This window comes from Leptonotus elevatus, chromosome 10 (genome assembly GCF_054856555.1).
Source record: "Leptonotus elevatus isolate MCC_2025b chromosome 10, RoL_Lele_1.0, whole genome shotgun sequence".
NCBI classification, from domain to species: domain Eukaryota; kingdom Metazoa; phylum Chordata; class Actinopteri; order Syngnathiformes; family Syngnathidae; genus Leptonotus; species Leptonotus elevatus.
In genome coordinates this window covers 2,879,988-2,903,043 of record NC_141248.1, presented here as the reverse complement: position 1 = coordinate 2,903,043, position 23,056 = coordinate 2,879,988, and the positions used below count along the sequence as shown (strand labels likewise).

Sequence of the window (23,056 nt, the reverse complement as noted above, 5' to 3'; positions counted from 1 at the left end):
ATTTCAATTTGCTACTTGTTTTTTCCGTGTAATGTTTTACAACATTTACAAAATGTCGAAGTAAATTATAAATTAAATTAATAATTAAGATGTACTCAGTTATATGTGTTTAATTTTAGAACTGCTAAAAATCTGTAAACTTTACTAGGGAGAGAGAGAGAGAGAGAGAGAGAGAGAGAGAGAGAGAGAGAGAGAGAGAGAGAGAGAGAGAGAGAGAGAGAGAGAGAGATTTTTTATAATTGGACATTTTTAAATGCTTAACGTACATTACAATGTATGTTGTACAGTAATTACACTTACAGAATATATTAGTGTGCTTTTAATTAATTTAATTATTTTTCCTGCTTAATATCATCCAGGAAACATAAAACTTTGACCTTTGTGTATTATTCAGTTCCCAACTTATATAGTATCTTGCTTAACACTTAACATTTCATTTATATAAATGAATCCTAAATACAGGGTAAGTTGTTTTGTATTTTATTTTTTAATTCGAGTCTCTATTGCAGAGTGTCTGTTTTGCTTTTTTTCAGAACTAAACAAAAGGGCTTTCTTTAACATTATCTGTCATTGGTTTATTTGAGGCAGCACGTGGATGGTTGTCACGTCCACCTCCCAGTGTAGAGGACGTGAGATTGAGTCCGGGCTTCGGCCTTGCTGGGTGGAGTTTGCATGTTCTCACCGTGCTCCGTCGGTTTCCTCCCACATTCCGAAAAACATTGTAGGTTATTTGAAGTGACTAAATTGTCCCTAGGTGTGATTGTGAGTGTGTATGGTTCGTATTTATTTCAACAAATTTAGTAACAAGTACTAAGATGTACTGGGTTAAGAGTTCAGTATAGTTAAGTAAAGTGAAATAGAAAAAGTTAATACAATTACTATTTGTTTCATATTGGTAATCATTTCATGTTTTTAAGATTTACTAAATAAGCAATGGCTATGACCTAATTACATTAACTAATCTTACTACATCACAATAAGGAATTTTATAATTACGCTTAGTAAGAGCTACTTAATATTTTCCTACAGTAATCAATCTTTAGTTGCATGTAAATGTAAATGTTACTTAATTCTGGTGAGTGTGATATACTTGATATACTTAATTGGAGTGAGTGCAAATACTTGCGAGAATTTGTTTTAAGTAAATCTTACAAGTTGTTTTATATACATATATATAACTTGTTAAAAATATGTGAACATTTTCTATTGTGTTTACATTATTTTTTTGTTATTTGTTCTTTTCTTAGAAACATATTTCATCAGTTACTCAAATGCATGTTATCCACATGTATGTTCCCCCCCAAAAAATGAAGGTGATTATTTTTTCAAAAATCCTGATGTAGGTTATCATAATGGATTTACAGCATTTTGGAAAAGAGGTCCTTGCTTGTACTGTAAACATCCCTTAGAAGTCCTTGTATGAAAAAAAACAGTATAGTAAATACACAGCCATCCACATTTTGCAGTGCAAATGATATCAAAAAGCAGTGAAAAGCACATACGCACCATGGTATTTTCTGATGCTGCATGTGCACACGGTCATACTTAAACACACTTGAGTGCGGAGTCGATTGACCAGTGTTTGTCAGTTGCAATATATTTAGCTGGAAGCAACCAAGAGACTTCAAGTTGGCAGTGCTCAGGCTTTTCTAGCTCCAAGTGTTAGGCCAGCTAGTGTTCATTCGACTTTGTCAATCCCCTGTCAACGTGTAGCTCTGAGACATTTTCTCTACAACGCACAAGAGACAGGCGGCCCCACACCCCACCCCTGCATGTCCCGATGCAGTCACCAGGAAATGGCTGCTACCAGCCTGTTCAGCCCCCGAAACTCCCCACAAAAGCCTGCTTGGCTTCTCCTTCATTGCTGTGACAGCCGAGGGACGGCAGCTTGGCTGCATCTCTCTCCTGCACTGCCCTATCGAGAACGCAGGGTTGTTTATGTTCTGTTAAAGGTTGACCAGCATTCTTCGCTGTGTATGACCAGGCACTAAAGCCCATACATTCATTAACTCCAGACCTTATTCATCAAACAGTAATATATACATATTTTAAAGTGCAATAGCAAAATAGGTGAATATTTTGTTATTTAGTGTAATTTAGGATTTGATGACTTATTTACTAATTATGAACTAATTATGAACTAATTAATCTTATTTGAAATGCAACAGTAATGCAATAATGTCGGGCATTCTTCTATGTTTTTTTAGGTATTGATTTGAGTTACAAATGCCTGTATTTTGTAGGAACCAAGGCTTTGAGGAAGAAAAAAAAAGTTCTTACCTGAACAAGAACAAAGAATCGTTTCTTCCATCTTTTCCATACATTTTTGCCAATGGCCCATAAGTACCTGTGTGGTTAAAAATAACACATGAACATAAAATTATACAAAACATGATTGTATTTTCTTCCTGTACAGGTAAGAATGTCTATGTTGATGCTTTGTGACTTTCACAGAAGCCCTTGCACATAACTCTTAAGAACATTTAGACTGAAGCCTATCTAAGGTATTTATTTTTTGGGTGCTGTAAATCATGGAATTGATTAAACTGTAAATAGCAATGCAGTTAAGCAGTTAAATAAAATACAGTTAAAACTGCTAGAAAAATATCGAGTCATTTTTGTATTTGCTACATGAAGCAGCTTTTAATGTAATAATTTCCTAAATGTAACAATGTCTTAAAATGAAATAAAATTTACACTCGATCAAAAATGCAATAAAACCCAATAATGTAATACCTTCAACAACAGAAAATCATGTCTGATATTGTAATAACATAACAATAACAATAAAATAAACATATCATTTAGGTATACATATGACTGTTATGCTAAAAACGCAAGTAAAATAATATAAAATATTGGGATATGTATCGCCTTGAAGATCATGTATTGGGATACATATGTATCGCAATACGTATCGTATCGTGACCCCTGTATCGTGATAAGTATATCTATATTCACACAGTATATATGTATACAGTATATATGTAGTATAGAATATGTGAAGACTGTCATAATGGCAACAATAATAATACACTATTATTATTATTGTTGTTATTATTATTTCACTCTAAAACAGTTGGGTCAAAAGAAACTCAACTTTCTGGGTCGTTTTATACAAAATGACCCAATTTTTTGACCCAAGTAAAGGATCTGACCAATATTTATGAGTTGTTTTATACTAAAAGACCAATTTCTTGACTCAAAGTTGGGTCAACTAGATCCAAGTAGAGGATCGGTCCATTTTTGACCCACAGTTGGGTTATTTTTGACCCAACTGTTTTTAGAGTGAAATAATAATAATAATAATATTATTAATGATAATAATAAAAGAAGAAGAAGGATTAACTGAGAGAGTGACAGAAAAGTGAGTGAGAGGGATTTTATTTGAAAAGAACAACCGAGGGTGAGGACCCCAGTTGGCTGCCGCTCACAGGCTGTCTGTGAGAAACTCGAATAGGCTTGCTTTTAGTCTGCCTTTCCCCCTGGTCCTTCTCTAAGCTGTTTCTGCTTGTCGGTCTAAATAAAACAGCATCTGTGAGGTGAGGTTTGTTTGGTGCAGCAAGTGCATCAGTGGCAGGAGAGGAGGGGCATTTTTCAGTCAAGTCTGGTAGACTCTTCTCAAAGAAAACATTGATGGAACGGAGAACGGGAGAAGGGCAAGCATAGGGTTGCAAAATAACACAGTACATAGCCTAAATCATTCAAGTGTAAACATTTGGAAAAGAGTCATCATAATTTGTGTTTTGCTGATTTCTGTAGATTTTTTTTTTTTTTTTTTCTTAAGAGCTCAGTATTGTTCATTCGGAAATGTCATCATCATTGCTCTTTTTTTTTTATTTTTTATTTATTTTATTTTTTTTTAATATATATATATATATATATATATATATATATATATATATATATATATATTTTTTTTTTTTTTTTTTTTTTTTTTTTTGTGTGTGTGGGTGAGTATGTGTATGTGTGTGCGTGCGTGTGTGTATTTGTTAGCTCACCAGAAAACCTATTAGAAAAAAAATCTCATACCGTTCACCTAAATCGAACACCAGGAGACCCGAGGGGACCGAAGAAAACCAAGGAAGGTGAAATCCAGCACCGACCAGACACCCCCCACCAGAACTCCTCCCCAGCCCAAGAAACATCCAGACCCCAACAAATCCAAAAAACATAAAATCAGGGAGGCCTCGAGAGACCAAAGGAGAGACCGAGAAAAGGAAGGAAGGACAGACGAAGCCGCGTGAGATCCGCAGACACCAGCCTCCACCGATTCAATAACCTGAGGAGGAAACAGATTGTGTCTGAGTTTCGGTAGATGCTGGTGTGGTGGATCTGGCATGCATGAAAATCTCCACCAAAGAGGGGAGCCGTCGACCCCCGCCGGAACAGAGCAAGCGCAACACCTCAGGGCCCCCCAGGCCGCGGCAGCGCCAAAGGACGACCCCCGGGCCCTGCCAGGGCCACCGGCCGGAGAGCAAACCCAGGAGCAGGAGCGCCCCCCGCCCCAACACGGCCCGCGCCCCCGGCCCAACGCAGCAGGACGGGGCACTGCAGGCCCACCAGGCACCCCACCGGCCCCCAACCCCCGCCCCCCCCCACGACCCCCCGCCCCCCATCCACCCCCGCCACCCACCCCAACCCAGCCCCAGCCGCCCCCACGCCCCCAATCCCCCAGACACCCCCCACCCCCAGCACCCCCCCACCCCGCAACCCCCACCACCGCCCCCCCCCCCCCAACAAAGCCGCCCCCCCCCGACCCCACCCCGACCAACCGGCAGCCCCCCAACCCCCGACCCCCAGCCCCCGGGGACCACCCGCACCCAGGCACCGGCGCCGAAGAGGGGCCGGACAGCGGAGCGGAGAGGGCAGCCGCGCCCACCCCACCCCCCGCCGTGTGGAAGGACGGAACACCGGGGGCAGAAGGGGGAGATGGGGGCACCGGAGGGCGGCCGACACCCCCGAACCCCAGGCCCAGCGGGGGAAGGCCCCGGTCGTCACCCCAGCGTTCTTTGTGAAAATTAACCCCTGTTACTGAGTCCGCCAGCTCGCGGACTGGCGAACTCTACCCCTAAACCGTGAATGTGACCTACTGTAGATTTAATTTTGTTTAATTTTTTCCCCTGAGTAATTTTTTTAATGTATTTTCTTGCTCATTAGGTTTCTGTTTCCACCTGTTCTCGTCAGCCCAGTCCCTTGTGTCAACCTATTAGTTCTCGCCAGCCACTATTGTGTGAGTGTGTGTGTGTGTGTGTGTGTGTGCGTGCGTGCGGGTGTGTGTGCGTGCGTGTACAATTCGTTGTGCTGTCCGTTTGCTTGTACAGTATTTTGTTACATTCATTTTGTTCCGTTTCTGTCTTTGTCGGTTCATTGTTTCTATTTCTATTGCTGTCAGTCACATTTCTGTTGGTCATGTCTTGTTGTCTATTCTGGTGAGTTTATTTTAAGTTTTGCTTTGTTGCTTTGAGTCTTCTTTTTTTTGGCGCATTTGTTTATTTAATATTTGGGATTATGCTCTATCGTTATATTTTAACAATGCTTCTGGCTTTTTAATACTCTGTCTGACGTGTGCGTCCGTAATTTTTTTTAATTGCAGTCTAGTAACACCAGGCAACTACAAAAGAACAGAAAAGCACCTGTAGCTGTTACTGCCTCGCCTTATTAACAACGAGGGCTGTCAAAGTTGAAGTGTTAACTTCGGAGATTTAAATTATTCAAAGTGTTGAAAAAAACTCAGTTAACACAGTTTTATTTATTACCTGCGGTGGCGTATAGCCTCTGTTCATGTCCCAGTCACTGCCACAAAGATCGACAAACACGTACAAAAGGTGTCAATGTTTCGGTTCTGTGGGGTTGAGTTTTTGTTTGATTTTGGGTGTTCATGTTCTTTATTGTCTGTGTTCAGTGTTTTGTTTCGTGTTCCTTGTCTTAACCATGTCCACCTGTGTGTCTTCCCCAGGTGTGTCTCGTCAAGTAATTTGTGTTAGTGTATTTAGTCTGTTGTGTCTGTCCAGTCAGTGTGGGAGCATTGTCGACGTTATGTGGGGAAGTTCGTGTGTCTCGTCTTGTCAAAGCTAAGCCATTGTCACAGCCAAACTTTCGTCACAGTCAAGTTTTTGTCATAGTTAAGTCTTTGTCACAGCCAAGTCTCTGTCATAGCCAAGTCTCTGTCATAGCCAAGTCTCCGTCACAGCCAAGTCGTCTTTGTCACAGCCAAGTTGTCTTCGTCACAGCCAAGTCGTATTCGTCACAGCCATAGCCATAGCCCCAGCCAAGTCATAGGTACTCCACAGCAAGTCAAGTCAAGGCAAAGCAGGTCCTGTCAAGTCCTGTCCAGTCATGGAGACCAGTGTAGTCACGTATGGTCCTGTCATGGCGACCAGTCTAGTCACGTATTTTCCAGTAATGGCGACCAGTCTAGTCACATCCTGTCCAGTCATGGCAACCAGTCCAGTCACGTCCCATCAAGTCATGGTTGTCTGCTCAGTGTTTTCTCTTCATTAACGTTCTTCATATTGCACTTTATTCCTGTCTCACTGCCTTGCATCCCTGCATTTGGGTCCACCATCCCTCATCCACTCACATCCACCCTGACAATAGGTAGTTTTACTTTCAGTTTTACTTGGTTGACGCTTGTTAAGATTAATTTGTGCACTTTGCAAAGTCAAATTCAAATACCCTAATAGGCTACATTCACACTGCAGGTCCTAATGCTTAATTCCGATTTTTTGGGTGAAATCCGATTTCCGTAAGCGTTCACAATACCTATTAATTGCGACCTCAGTCTGTCTGCTGTGTGAACGTATGTGTCCCCAAAGTGAAGGTCGAAATAATATTTTGTGAAAATTAGGTGAGCCTGTTCGAGCTCCTCATCTCACAGAGATCTCTCCTTTTTTTTCCCCCTAACATCATAGTTGCCCGTAAAAAAGTCATCGTAAAAGAGTCGTCTGCGTGGCTAATTACCACAAATGTCAACTTTATGCTTGATGTTTCAAGTGGGATTAAATTAAAGTCAAATATAAAGTCACAACTGTTACTCAAAACAACTTTGCCAATTTACGTACGTCTCCCGTGTGGACCTCGCGGATGCGTCAAGCATAAATCATGCTTTAATGCCCCCACCCGCGCGGACGCCATGGAGCGCATATTGGACTTTTGATGACGTAGAGGTCGGATGTATGCAACCTGGCCGTTCAAACCGTGGTCGCATTGCAAGAATTCAGATACGTATCCGATCTAGGACCACATATGAAAGTGACCCAGGTCGGATATGAAAAAAATCGGAATTGAGCCGTTCAGACTAACAAAAAAAAGTCTGATATAGATCGCATTTAGGCAAAAAAAAATCTGATCTAAAAAAATCTGATCTGGGTTGCATTTGCCTGCAGTGTGAACGTAGCCCCCTATGCAAATCCTGGGCGTATCCTCTCAGAGCAAAACACCTTGTTGAAGTCACCTCCACATGGCTTTGCAAATCAATTTTAAAAAACAACAACAGACATCTTGTTCAACAGCTGTCTTTTACAGGGGGAAGAACTGTGTTCAAGGATCAAATTAAGCTATTAGTGTTATGGTTTGGGTTTGGTAAGTTTTGTTGTTTTGTGTTTTGTAATGATCTGTGTTTTGTTTGGCTTGGTTTTGGTTTGGTTTTCGTTGTCATGTCTCCTTGTTATCATTCTGCTCGTCATACCGGTCCCCTTCTGTCTTTCAATCAGCACCCTCTGCCCCTTGTGTCATGTCCAGGTGTTTGTCATTGTCTCGTTCGTTTGCTCCTATTTAGTTCCCTTCTTCAATGCATTCTATGTCAGTTGTGCCTTGCCCGCAGTTCCTTGCTCGTGTGTTTTGTTTGTTACTTTGCATCTGCTTTTTGGTCTTTTGTTAATTGAGAAGTTTTTCCACGTCCTTTGTCGGCCTCTTGGTTTATTCTTTGCAAAATAAAATCCCTTTTTGTTTTAAACTCCTGCAAGCCTGCCTCGTCTTCGTTTCCTGCATTTGGGTCCTCAACGACCCCAAACATGACAATTAGAACAGTTTTTTAACTTAAATCTACTGTTTCTTTATTGGTTAACTCCAACATTGTATTCAATATCTGTTACATGCTTTGTGCAAAATAGAAGTAGAAAAATGTGATTAATCATGAGTAATTACAAAAAATTCTAATTTATTACTTTAAAAAAATTATTTCTTCACAGCGCTAACTAAACTACACATGTTGCATTCTTAATTGATAATTAAAAATGTACTCACACAGCACCATAAAATCAAATCAAAGATGTCTAAAATAAAATAAAGAATTTGATGCCTTGCATAATGGCCCAATTCTCAGCAAATGTGTACTGCAATGTTTGTCATGCTTACCTATGGTACATGTATGGAGTTAAATCAAGGTCAAAAGTTTTGTACTTGGAAAAAGGAAAACTCAAAATTGAAAATTGTTGTGTTGATCTTGAATTTCGCAAAAGGTAAAAGAATATCCTGGATTGGCTGGCAACCAGTTCAGGGTGTACCGCGCCTACTGCCCAAAGCCAACTGGGATAGGCTCCATATATATAAATGTAGTCAAAATAAAAACAAGGGTGGGAAATGTTTTTCTTTCGGGTCAAAATTAATTTTCAGTCATTCTTTTAAATAAATTATTTATTTTCACTTTTCGTTACCATATATAGTTTGACATTTGAGGTATTTTTTTCTTTTTCTTTTTTGATGTTTCTTTTCAGATACAGATTGTATTTTTTACAGGTTGAAAACTTGTTTTTTAAGTTTCAAATCTTTTTTCAGTTTCAGATCTTTTTTTTTCAGTTTCAGACTTTTGACGCAAGTGTTACGTGGGGGCGTGGAATCAACTGAGTGGAATCATGACTGACAGCTGCACAAAAGTCCTTTACGAACCTCCCCCAGTGACAGTGTCTTCGGTGAAGATAGGAAGTAAAAGATAAAAGAAACATAACTCAATACTTATATACACCATGTTCATGCTATTGACATAATAAGAATTGCAGAGTAAGAATTAATGGTCTGTGTACTTTTCAGCCATTCCTATGAATATTGCCGTGACCGGCAACTTGCCAGTGCTGCCGTGGATCATGTGAAAAGTTAAAGGACAAATTCTGTTCAACTAAATGTGTACTTATTCCTGGTACAAATCTTACGGCATTCGCCTCGTACATTTGTATTATTAATATATTACTACCATTTCTTGACAGCAGCCTGTATGTTTTGAGAGTCATGGTTAGGGTTAGGCTGGTCTTGCCGATAATTGCCTATCTTTGGTGACAAAACAAAAAGACACCTTCGTGAAAAGACACAACAAAAATCCAAAATGTTTTGTTTTGCCACTGAAGACAGTTATCAGCATTATCAGCTGAACCCTAACCATAACCCTCAAAACAAACAGGCTGTTGACAAGAAATTGTAGTAATATATTACTATAAAAAATAATATAAAAAACACTTGACGGGAACAGAGCCCGTTTCGTTGCACTTATGAGGCGACCGCCTTAACCTTTATACCACGGATTCACACATTCCGATGAGCAGAATTTGTCCTTTTAGTTCTCACATGATTTACGGCAGCACGCGAGTTGTCGGTCACGGCAATATCCATATGAATGGCCAAAAAATACATGATACAATTCTTATTATGAATATGGTGCATATAAGTACTGAGTTAGATTTCTTTTGTTTCCTGCGTTTCCTGAAGGCACTGTCAGTTTGGGGAGTTTCCAAAGCACTTTTGTGCAGCTGTCAGTCATGATTCCACTCACCGCTCAGTTGATTCCACACCCCCACGTAATATTCGGCTCAAAAGTCTGAAACTCAAAAAAATAAAAAATAAAAATAATAACAATAATAAATCTGAATATGAAAAAAGATTTGAAACTTTAAAAAAATTCTGAAAGTGAGAAAAGATTTGAAAAAAAAAATCTGAAAGTAAAAAAAAAAAATTGGCAAAAAATAAAAAGATAAAACATGTAACTGAAAAAAAAGAAATCAAATGTCAAAATATATATGGAAGTAAAAAGTGAAAATAATTTATTCAAATGATTGACTGAAGTGAATCAAAATTATATTTGACATTAAAAAAATGCTTCACACACTTGTTTTTTATTGTGAATACAATTTTATATTTTGTGATATTGAAGTTCTACACATGAATTTCCAGTTTCACATTTTATTTTTTCAAGTACAAAACTTTTGACCCTAATTTAAAATTAAGAGCATTCTCAAAAAGTGTAGTTGATACAGTTGCAAAGGTGCAGATAACATTGTTATCCACTTGGGGTCGCCATTCTCACATAAATGACTGTTGACATTGGGTCTTACATTGCAATAAAATCCTACACGTTATTAGGTGACGCCCATTACTGAATAAATACATTTCCTCCTATCTGTGGTATAATTGAAGGCAATAACAACTACACTTCAAACATCCACTAAATGCCTTTGTTTGTACAACAAATATTTATTGAACTTTCATGTACCATTATCATTATCAGAGTGTATGCAGCATCACTCTAACAAAATAATTGTTGAACCACTTTAAGATTACAAAATTAATTGTTGACCAATTTAAAAAAAATAAATAACTTCAATTGGTAACACACAATTAAATTAATTTAATCCAAAGTGAATATATCAAGTTTAATTAATTATTAGTTCATTAAACTTAATATATTCACTTGAATTATTTTAATCCAAATTTAATCCAAATTTTATCCAAAATTAATCCAAAGTGAATATATAAAATTTAATTAATTATTAGTTCATTAAACTTAATATCTTCACTTGAATTAAGTTAATCCAAAAATTAGTTCATTAAACATAATATATTCACTTTGGATTAAATTAATTCAATTGTGTGCTACCAATCTTTTTTTTTTAATTGGTCAACAATTCAACTTGTAATATATATATATATATATATATATATATATATATATATATATATATATATATATATATAAATGCTCCTGTACTACGATGGTCTTCCAGAGTTGACCCGGAAGGACATCAATTCGCAAAAAGATTTGGCATTTGAACACAATAAACTTTGCAAAGTATTTTACAAGGGTAACTAAAAGGCACATGAGGGGCTCGGGGTATGTTCAGATTTATAATGACAAAACAATTTTATTGTGCATTTAAAATATCCAAAACATGAGTATAAGCATGACAACGGGACAAAAGCACATTTGATGTCTACTTACCCGCAATGCTTCATGTTCTGGGGTTTATCCATGCGAATGGCCAATTTGATCTTCAGGTCACTGTCTGGGCAGCCTTTAGAAACAGACATTTTGTGCATCTCAGACTGCTTGGGACTGTTAGGAGTTGGATGGAGCACAACCTACAGATTTTACATTACATTAATATACAATCATATCATATATATGGTACTTTATATACATTTTTTTCCATTAATAATTGATCAAAGCTAGATATGCTGAAATGTATGACGATTTTGTGTCTTGTAATGCTCTGAAAGTATTTACCCTTCCAAGCTCCTTATCCTCCAGGGCCAACACTCCGGTGCTTTCGGTGAATAGCTTTACTTTGACAGCAGGTAAGGGTTGTGTTGTTGTGAAATCTCCTTGGGTTCCCCAACTAGACACAAATTAATTAACAGGTCAGCACAGCTAATATTTTCATTCTCTCATGTAGTTAAATACTTTGTCCAGACCATGGATTCCCACTTTACTTTGGGCGAAGGGAAGACTAATGGCCAGTCCGTCACAAAGGCCTTTATGAGAAGTGAGCCTGCACCAGCTGCATGAACAACAGACTTTCACATTGCTTGTGAGCGTGTTTGTGTATGGAGGACAACACTGCCAAAATTAAAAAATAAATAAATTACTAAATAAATATATAAATGAATAAAAGTGAAAATTAAAAATGGATACAAAAAATTATAGTATTCTAAAAAAATTAATCCAAACAATAAAAGCAACAATATATATATATATATATATATATATATATATATATATATATATATATATATATATATATACATACACACACACACACACACACTAAGTGCTGCTCAAAAGTTTTTGAACCCTGCAGGCATGGTCAGATTTTTTGTATAAAATATTAAAATAATAATAATAATAATATTAAATTATTAGTCATAACCCAATCCTCAATGCTGACATTGAAAATGATGCACTTGAACAAAAAGAATGATAATATTGTCATTCATTATTGAGCAAAAGATTTAAGAAAAACTCTGATTTCATGGGTGCAAAAGTATGTGAACCTCTCACTTAATCAGACATTGCACATCCTTTTGCAATGAGAACTTCATCTAAACACTTTCTTTAGTGATTTATCAGTCTTTCACATCTACTTTGAGGGATTTTTGCCACTCTTCCCTGCAAAATGCAGCCAGTTGAGAGAGATTGGATGGGCATTCCTTGTAATGCTTTGGATTATCTTCTACCAGGCTGTAACTTCACAAAGGACGGCTTCAGGTTATGATCCAGGATTTCACAATATTCCTCTGAATTCATGATTCCCTGGACTATGTGGAGTTGTCCAGGTCCTGAAGATGAAAAGTCAGCCCAGAACTTAACATTCTCACCCCCATGCTTCACTCGAGGGTGAAGGTCATTTGCTGGTATGCAGTGTTGACTTTTCAACAAACATGACTTTTAGTTTTAGTTGTGACCAAACAGTTACATTTTTGACTCATCTGTCCACAGAAGGGACTTTCAAAAAGCTTCAGTGTTGTCCAGGTACTCTCTGGCAAAGTTGAGATGGCCAGCTTTATCTTTTTTGTGAGCAGAGGCTTCTACCTAGCAAACCTTCCATGAAGGCCTTGTCTATTGACTTTTCTTCTGATTGCTGAAGCATGCACATGTGTCTCAGATGCAGCAAAAGAGGTCTGCAAATCCCTCAATGTGATACACAGGTTGGCTTTCACCTGAATTATCATTTGTCTTGGGGGTCTTGCTGATATTTTAGAAGGTCATCCACTTCTAGGCAGGATTGTAGTAATTTTCAGGGTTCTCTAGTTGCAGATTATCTGCTTCACAGTGGAATGATAAAGCTGACTTTATAGCTTTCCCCAGACAGATGTACTGTCACTACCCACTTCCTGAGGTCCCCTGAGATTTCTCTTCCTCTCAGCATGACTGACCTGTATGGGTTCACCTGGGTAAGATTATAGTGATGTGGTTTTGTCTCTGTTTGAGTCAGTGATGCACAATTTCTTTGCTAAACCTCTCTCATTTCATTGGTCCATTTCAGTGGTTAGTTTAGCTACCAATTTATCCTACCTGATCCTACTTGACTGCTTGTTTTAAGCAATGCAGCTCAGGGTTCACTTATTTTTGCACCTACATGAATTGACCATAAACTCTTTTTAATTAAGTTTTGACTACACAATTGATTTAAAAAAAGAAAAAGAAAAAAAAAGAACAATGTATTTAATTAATAAATCTACACCTGTTATTTCATCAAATGTAATGGTTCCGATTAAACAACAAAATCAGGTTGAAACAATTGGAAAGTCCAAATTGCTCAAGAGGTTCACAAACTTTAGATTTTTTTTAAATTTCCATTTATATTATATTAATTTTTTTGTATTTAATTTTTGAATTATATTTTTTAATCCGTTTTTATTTTCATTTTTATTCATTTATTTAGTAATTTATTTATTTTAAATTTTGGCTGTTTTGGTCCTCCATATTTGTGTGCTTCAATAAATAGGACGGGTTATTCAAAATCAAACCCACAAGCATTGCATTTCATCTGCTGTATTATCTAAGAAAGCTTTCTGTGTGGTTAGAAAGTAAATACCATTGAGTAACTGGGTTTTACTGGATTTGTAGGTGTCCAACTAAGAGTGAACATTGAATGTGTTAGTAAAAACAACTACAAATTCTTACTTGTGTCCAACTATTTACCAGTACCTTAAAGTAACGGTACTACACTAAAATTTCCATTTAATTTCTAAACTGCTTTCTAGAAGTCTTTCGGGTCAGGGTAAGCTGGCGCCTATACCAGTTGATTTTGGGTGAGAGGCGTGATACCCCCTGGCTATTTCGAGTCCTCAGTTCACCTAAGAATCATGTCTTTGGAATGTGGGAGGAAGAATTTCACTATATGGACATATCGACTTTACAGCACAATGATTTTCACAGTGTCACATTGACTACTTACTTATCCTGTGTTTTTGGCTTGGGAAGGATTTAGAGATGCTTGCATCGACAAATGAGTGTGCTGAATTTAATTTGTTTGTCACCATCATTAATTTAAATTGTCTTCGAATGCACAGCTTTGGCAAGTGAGGGAGAACCGGTAAAGGGGAAAAAGCCTGGCTTGATGTAGGATTTTGTAAATTTTTAGTCTCACATTATTGATGTGAAAGGAGAGCAGAAAATCGCTTCACTGCATATGAAGAGGTCTGTGATTCTTTGCAAACAAAGCAAATTCCCAACATTTAGAAATGCTACCTGGCTGTTTCGCGGAAGGCACCTGAGCAAGAGGATTTTTTTTCTCTTGATGGGTATAAGACCACGCAACAGCAGGTTTGTATTTCACACAGCCCACGTTGCTGCTTTTATATTTTAACAAGCATGTCTTGCTTAAATTTTGTGTATGAGTGCTCCATTGTCTGTAAAAATAGATTATTGTGTCGTATTCCCTCCTGACTCTGATATTTTCTCTAAATTACTGTGCTAAAAAATATTAACAATAAAATACATTGATAAGCATCCTAATTCCTTAATTCATTCACTCCCAGGAATTTTCACAGAATTTACTGGATTTTGACTGATTTTGAACAACCCACAGAATACTGTGTTCTATTACTATAAAAACATGGAACCAACCAAAAGAAAAATTAGAGTCTCTTCTTTCATCAGGAAAAAAATTATATTTGTATCTTTTTGTTTTGCAGCAAATGGTAGTAGAATATAGTTAAATTTCGGCTATATTCACAAACCTGTTGAAAACATTGACAAAATGGCCCTGGCTGATCTCTTATAATCTGCTGCTACCTGCTGGCCGTTTTTTGTAATAGCTACCATTTCTATATATTCATGTCAGAAACTGCATCAAAGCCTTCTGTATGCTGTTGCCTAAAAAAAAAATGGAAACGTGTAAACACGTTTTTGGGGAGGGAAGGACAAAGTATTTAAAAACATTTTTAGATGTTTTTGGGTTTGAATGAGTTAAGGTAATGCTAAATACTCTCTCATTCACCTTGATAGATGAATCCCAGGTAAAATACAATTTTACAATTTACTGTACTCACTTGACAGTGACATCTAAATTTACGCTGTCAAGGATGACAACAGGTTTGATCCATCAAGCTACACTTTAGTGTAGGGCTGAACGATTTTAGGAAAAATTTGAATTGCGATTTTTTTTGACAGATATTGCCATTTCGATTTAATTTGCGATTTGTTTTCACATTCAGCTTTTTATTCACAATGTAGAGTAATGTTTCCAACCAAGACTGAAAATGACATACCATCAAAATATTAAAAGCTATTACTCGAATGATGCAAGAACACAAAAGAGGCTGTGTGAGAGAGGTAGTCAAGTTAAGGAAAGACCTACACAGTACAACTTCATGCCATGTTTAAATATGCAATTATGTGTAATAGTCTATGTAAGCAAAAATGTTTTACATTTTGTACTAATGTACATGTTTTTTGTAAGTAAATGTAATATTATATATATCAATAAATATCTTCCCCATACTCCCATAGTTTTGCTCGAGACTTAACTGCTTCAAACTGAGACTGAGGGCTTTGTGATATAGCGTGAAATTCATATCATGGTATTAACTATTTTGGTCTTTTTACTCTAATGGTGAGTGTAAAAGTGTAACAATCATAGTGGGGGTATTTCTAATTGGCGTAATTGTGAAAAGGTAATTATTTTTTGTTAAAAAGAGTCAGAAAGTATTATTCATTCTTCTCTCTGTTTCTCATTCAAATCTTGTGGTTTTCTGTAAACGTGTATGCCTTTTATGTACGTAATGAAATCTATTCAACAATTAAAAAACGCTGATTACAAAAATAATAGTAATTTCGAGCCCTATTACAGTACTGATCTCAGAACTCAGTGATGGAAAAGAGTGCAAATACAAGCAAATGACATTGCTGATATGTTTTTTTGTTTTTTTTTAACATTGCTGATATGAATTTACTTTGGACCTCGAGTTTGACGTCATGGCTGATGTCAGCCGTCTTTCTTCAGTCTAGAATATGTATTCGTATACATATTAATTGTAGTATAAATGTTCTGCTCATAGCTACTTGCTCTCCGCCTTAACGCGGTTCTAACCAGACTTCTGTGAAAAGTCCACTGTACGCCCAAGCACTTATTTTGGGTCATTTCACATGTACGATTAGCATGCTTAGAGACTCCCTTTCGCCTTTGTGAAAGCGCTACTTTTAGTAAGTTAGTTTATTTGTCACCACGGAGGAGAGGATCTGCACTACGCAGCTAGTTGCTGCGACTGCATGCGGACTTATTATTAAGTCGCGTTCTCAATCACGGACTGTGTTGTCAACTTGTCAATCAGAAGCGTACCTTTGGGTAACTTGGTGACAGCATTGCGACTTTTGTTTTTTTTGTTTTTTGTTTAACAATTTCAGAGCTGGATAGTGTGTGTGTGTGGGGGGGGTGCGTGTGTGTGTGCGTGTGTGGTGGGGGTGTGGGAGTGTGCGTGTGTGGGAGTGTGTGTGTGTGTGTGTGTGTGTGTGTGTGTGTGTGTGTGTGTGTGTGTGTGTGTGTGTGTGTGTGTGTGTGTGTGTGTGTGTGTGTGTGTGTGTGGGGTGTGTGTGTGTGTGTGTGTGTGTGTGTGTGTGTGTGTGTGTGTGTGTGTGTGTGTGTGTGTGTGTGTGTGTGTGTGTGTGTGTGTGTGTGTGTGTGTGTGTGTGCACTGTGGCATGTCGCTGATTGGTGAACTTGGGGGATAAGAGCCCTTTAAATAAACCGCAGCTTTGACGATCTCAAAACTGCACTGTCTGAGATCGCAATTTTGGTCCCAAAACGATTTATTGTTCACCCCTACTTTTATGTATAATAATGTCTGTAACATTTTTGTGCGAGAGACTTGCGTGGGTTTAGAAGCCTCAGCCTGGTCGGTCTGCAGTTTGTGCCCTCCCTCGACCTCCATGGTGCAGTACACGATTCTGTTTGGAGCCAAAGACCTCAGACCCTGCACCTCCATGATGACCACCTGCAACACACAAAATCACAGATTAACACTATGCAAGAGGATGTAAGGTGTCAAATTAAACAGTCCTACATACTTTGAATTTTTGCATTAATCTCTCCTGAAACATTGCTTTTTTCCCCCATGGTAACTGCACAGTTATGATAGAAAACCAAATGGTTTGTTAGTATAAATTAAATGGTATAAAAATATAACCACAATTATAAGTCTTAGAGGGCTTCACTAGCCCACAGTTGACAAATATTTTTAACATCCACTGTGCAATTTTATAGACATTGCAAATATAAGTATTATAAGTTAGATTTGGCAAAGTTGGCAACATGACAACCTAACATTTATATCACAGTTTATATATCTATCAAGTACACACACACACACGATTTTTATGAAATTTACAGTTGACAAACAACTGTCCAAAAGATCCTGCACGTGTCACCACTGGCTTGTGTGACTTAACTCTGAAGTGCTATATTTATTCCTTACTATATGTCAACAGCCTGTTTATTTATTGATCGGCTCATAATTAATTTTCTCTTTGCGGGTTTTCGTGTCCAGTCTAATTTAATAAGTAATTAATTTACAATGATTGACATCATTACTATTCTTTTATAGATTGGGAATTTTATAAAGGGACCATCTCTCAAACCAGTTTTTTTATTAGTTTTTTTTTAATCTCACAATTTTAAACCAGCATTGGCTGAGATGCATCAAACGGACACCCATCTTGGGGGAATATGGACGTGGCTTATGCAAATGAGTGCACTGCGGGCACGTGCTGTCATTTAGGATGAATTCTGATTCATTCCCGCACACAAGTGCAAAGAAAATGGGTCGGTACGCACATGAAGTCAATCCGACAGTGATGTTGTATATGTTCAATTTGAATATGAACATGAGGGCCATTGTGTGTAGATGTTTGCTAAGACAATGTTGAAAACATTTTTCTTTCCTGTCTGTCATTGACTTTGATCAAATATGTAACATTAGGTGAAGGAAAGTACGATGTCAGTGTATCGTTTGAACTGTATCAAAGTTAGTAGTTGATCTCAGCAATGACAATAAATGTACTAGGGCTGCTCGATTATGGAAAAAATAATAACAATTATTTTGACAAAAATGGAAATCACAACTATTCAATTTTGGTACAAAACCAGAAAATGTTTAAGCATTTAAAAATATTAAGACCAACAAAAAATATGTAAACACTATAGTTATGTAAGTTCCTTTTGGAACAAACTGAATTTATAAAAACATATATTTAAAATAATATATATTAATTTATTTATGCAGGCAAAAAACTTGAAGTTGGAGTGCAGCATGTGCACTGTGTAGTAGGGCGATTTTTTGGTATAAAACAAGAAAATGTTTAAACGTAAAAAACAACAAAAAAATATTAAAACAAATAACATTCTTTGAAACAATATATTTACGCAAGTTACTTTTGGATTAAACAAAATGTATTACATTGGTTATTTAAAAATTTAAAAAAAAAGGTGCAAATGTATACATTTAAACAACGCAAATATTAGTATTAATAATCTTTGTTTACGATTATGCTGATTTTGTAATGGTGGAGTGCAATAATTGAAATTGTAATTGAATTTAACATTAATTGCACAGCCCTAAAATGTACTGTAATTTCTAATCTGATCTTGCACCTTTGTATAGACAAACATATTTAGTGTTCTTGTTTAAACAAAATTAACTTTGAAATTGTTAGTTTACATATAAATAAAATATTTACAAAAAAAACTGAAAGAAAAAAAATCTCATTCATTCAATGACCAACCTCCAAAGTAAACGACAGCACCACGTCTGATTTGGAAAGGGTATTCTCATCCTCCTGTCCCATGTCCATGATTGATGTGTTGTGACCTCGTTTCAGTTTCTGCAGCTTAAATTCTCCACCTTTGGACACAGGCATGCTCTCCAGGTTGGCCATCAGCAGGTTGACTGATGACCGCAGCTCTTCAATGAACATGGCCTCCATCTCCCTTGAGGCAAACTGAGGGAATCTTTCGCCGAGCTAAGAAAACAACTTGATTAGCTGTTAACAATAACCTAATTAGGGACAATTTATAATTAATCAAATGTAATCAGCCAACCCACAAAAAAAAGCAATGAATGCATTCACATGTACTTGCTATGCACTGGGATGCCACTAGATGTCAGACTCCAAACCCATTTAAGGTTTGTTGTTGTATGTTCTATTCCCCCCATGATACCAGGTATATTGTGTCCATAGTGCCAAAACAAATGTGGAAAAACTTTTGGGATAATGCAGGTTTTTTTGACAATGGAATCCCTAAAGAGGAAAATACAAGTAGAGGACTTGAGACGCTGACGCTACTTTGATGTACTTTGTAAATAAAATTGACAATATCACCCTGGAAATCACCAAAATAGATAGGAAGAAATGTGGGCTAATGGAAAGGCTCCAGGACAAAGTGGGTCAAGGGCAAAACCCTGTTCAGGATCTGATTTTCTATCACATTTTTTACATTAGCAAGCCCTGTGTAAATCTGAATTGGATCTTGATCATGCCGTACTTTATGTAGGACCAAAACTGCCAAATAAATAAATACATTAATTAATTAATTAATTAAAGTGAAAATAAAAATGGATATAAAAATAGATATAACAAATATAATTCAAAAATTAAATACAAAAAAGTCTATATAAATGGAAATTATATATATATATATATATATATATATATATATATATATAGAGAGAGAGAGAGAGAGAGAGAGAGAGAGAGAGAGAGAGAGAGAGAGAGAGAGAGTATCCCTAAATAAATAAACAAAAGTTTAAAAAAAATAAAATAATAAAAAACGAGATTCAAAAAATAAATGTCAAAATAAATACAAAAACAAATATATAAATATAATCAAATATCAATCAATAAATAAGAACGCTCTGCTCTCATATTTATTTATTTTATGCTGCAGACGCTCAGGGGGCAGGTTTGGTGTTTTTATTTCAAATTATATTTATTTTTTGTATTTAATTTTTTTAATATATCTTTAAAATCTATTTTTTATATCCGTTTTTATTTTCACTTTTATTCATTCATTTATTTATTTATTTAGCCAGTTATTTATTTTTAATTTTGGCAGTTTTGGTCCTCCATAGTACTAACTCTATAGGGATTAAGCAACAACAAATTAAGCCTATAAACAAACCTAGGGATACTTAAATTCACTCCCAGCCATTTTCACAGAAGCAATCCCCTTCACTCCTGGCTGTTTGACTAGATTTTGACTGATTTTGCAAGGCCCACAAAATATTGTGTTCTATTGCTATAAAAACATGGAACCTACCAAAAGAAAGATTAGAGTCACCAGGAAAAAAAAGTATATTTCAATCTGTTTCCGTTTTGCAGTAATTAGCATTAGAATATAGCTAAGTTTCATCATTATTCACAAATCTATTTAGAATTGTGAGTAATGAGCTGATTTTCAACATGGTCCTGGTTGATCTTGTTTGCTCTGCTGCCACCTGTTGGCCGTTTGTGTAATAACTACAATTTCTTCAACCGTTCTTTGCAGTTGAGAAGCTGCATCAAAGCCTTCTGCAGAGGCGATTCTCGGATCAGAGGTTCAGGGGTGCTATAAAGACATTTGGAGGTGCTTGGATGGTACATAGAGTAGGGATGGGTACCTTTCACATTTGACCCGGTACAGTTCCAATACTCGATACCTGGGAATCGATACCGGTACTCAGCGGTACCAATTTTCGGTACTTTTGTACTCTCTCTCTCACTTTAAAAAAACAACTTTTTATTTGTTAAATTGTATTTATTTGGGTGGTAGTAAATGTTCAACATTCTTTATTTAATAGTAAAATATATTTTTTAAATCAACTTAACAATTACCTTTCTGACAAATAAAAAATTTAATATAACTTCATTTAAATGAGCCAGAGAGGACTAGTAAAAGTAAAGGTTTAACATTTTACAATTACTGAAGTATAATTAAGAAACATAAATTAATATTACAAAAAAAAGTGTGAACCAAAGTTCTGTGCAATGAACAACAGTAAATATCTAAATTAATAATAATTGATGTTATCTTCGTTTCTTGTGCAGTTGTTTTTCAATAATGTAAAGCCTGCCGCGCAATAATCTCAAAGTGTATTATAGCTTTAAATATATATATATATATATATATGCTCTAAAATTTTGGGGGTGCTATTGTTCACTTTGGGGATGCTGGAGCACCCCCAAAAATGGGCTAAATACGCGTCTGGCCTTCTGTATGCTCTAGCATAAAAAAAACATGAAAATTGTAGAAATTCGTCTTTGGGACACTTAAAACATTTAAAATAGAACGTATTTATACTTTTTGGGGAGTTAAACTCATTTCCTTAATTCCAGAAAACATCTTTACTCTGGACTCCTGCTGTTACTCACTGTACCACTCACTTGAACTTTGGTTAAGTTTGTAAAAGTACATCAAATGAGTGTAGTAACTACAAGTGGATAAGATCTCACAATGGAGAATTTGGCCATCAGTTTTCTGGGTTTGAGAAAATGTACTGACTGAAATCGTTCAGTAGGGATGGGACAGTACTTTTTGTGGTATGGACCGATTTGGGTCGGTACTTCCGAGCACGTAAAATCAAACGGTGCCATGTTTCAGTTCTGAAGCATGTCTTTCAGTTGTGACTGCGGGAGTAGAAGAGTTGATTTTTCATGGCGCATTTGAACGCAACATGCACCAGCGTACTGACGTCACTCACTCGCACAGGATTTTACGTGCGATGAACAAGGCAAGGGCGCGGTCGGGGCTAGCGGAAGAGAGGCCGACCGCCGCCACCTCGGTCTGCCCCGCATGGTCCACGCAACCTGGTCCTGGCCCGGCCGCGAATGGCGCGGGGACGCCTACATTTCCGGGTTTGGAAACGTGCGAGATTTTTGCGCCGCCAAGCCAAACAAATATAGTTTATGAAGTATGAAAGCCTCTGCGCCAGGCGGAAGCTGGCAATGTCCCCGCACAGTCAGCGCACGGCTGAGGGAGGTGTCGGCGGCGGTCTTCCCCCACAGAATGGAATCATGCTAGAATGTATGGGGTAGATACCACGGACTTCCGACTTCCGTTTCCGGCCACTGCTGGCCGCGTTCCAACACTCGCACTCCCACCCCTGCGCCCCCCAACCGTGTCGGCTATCTGAAATGCTTCGGACACTGAGACAGACACTACACACTCGCAGCCTCGCACCCGTCGACGGGAACGCGCAACCAAGGGGCACAAAGGCAGAAGTGCAAGTACTGTGACGTGGCCCTCACGTCGCAAACCGGAAACGTAAACAAAGTTGATGGATAAAAAAGTCGGAAGACCCGCCTCCTCCGTGGCATGTAGCCCATATGGCTTCACCATTGTTCATGTATATAGACATTGTAATTTGGATATACTACCATATTAACCATAGTGACCATATTTAAAATAGCAAAAGATTGTGGCCAAAATGTAGTGAGCATTACAGACCATGTCGGGTAAATTCAAATGATTAATTTGAATCAAGTTATTCTCTTTGTTAATGTCATGTCTTATTCCAACTGTCATTTTTTTATATTTGAGTCCAACGTTGGTTCAAATTTCGAGCTCATCACGCAGGTCGGCTTTACGTCCTTGAAAAAAAAACTGCACAACTGCATCAATTATTATTAATTTATATATTTACTGTTGTTCATTGCACAGAACTTAGATTCACACCTTTTTTTTTTATTAGCTTATGTTTATTAATTATACTTCAGCAATTGTAAAATGTTAAACCTTTTTTTTTTACTAATCCTCTCTGGCTTATTTGAAAGAAATTTATTTTTCAAGTTTTACATATTGAAAGGTAATTGTTG

The 23,056-nt window shown here is 37.1% G+C and overlaps 1 protein-coding gene across 7 annotated transcripts in view; it reads right to left on the bottom strand.

Annotated features, from left to right (window-relative positions):
• Positions 1–23,056, bottom strand: part of cadpsa (Ca2+-dependent activator protein for secretion a) — a 176,823-nt gene that overhangs the window by 105,476 nt on the left and 48,291 nt on the right. For all 7 annotated transcript variants that reach the window (XM_086086186.1, XM_086086187.1, XM_086086190.1 and 4 more), the window contains exons 5-9: positions 18,989–19,225; positions 17,081–17,202; positions 11,492–11,603; positions 11,207–11,346; positions 2,281–2,347 (exon numbers count right to left, since the gene is read on the bottom strand). In XM_086086186.1, the coding sequence (XP_085942312.1) occupies positions 2,281–2,347; positions 11,207–11,346; positions 11,492–11,603; positions 17,081–17,202; positions 18,989–19,225 (678 nt within the window). The remainder of the gene's footprint in view (positions 1–2,280; positions 2,348–11,206; positions 11,347–11,491; positions 11,604–17,080; positions 17,203–18,988; positions 19,226–23,056) is intronic.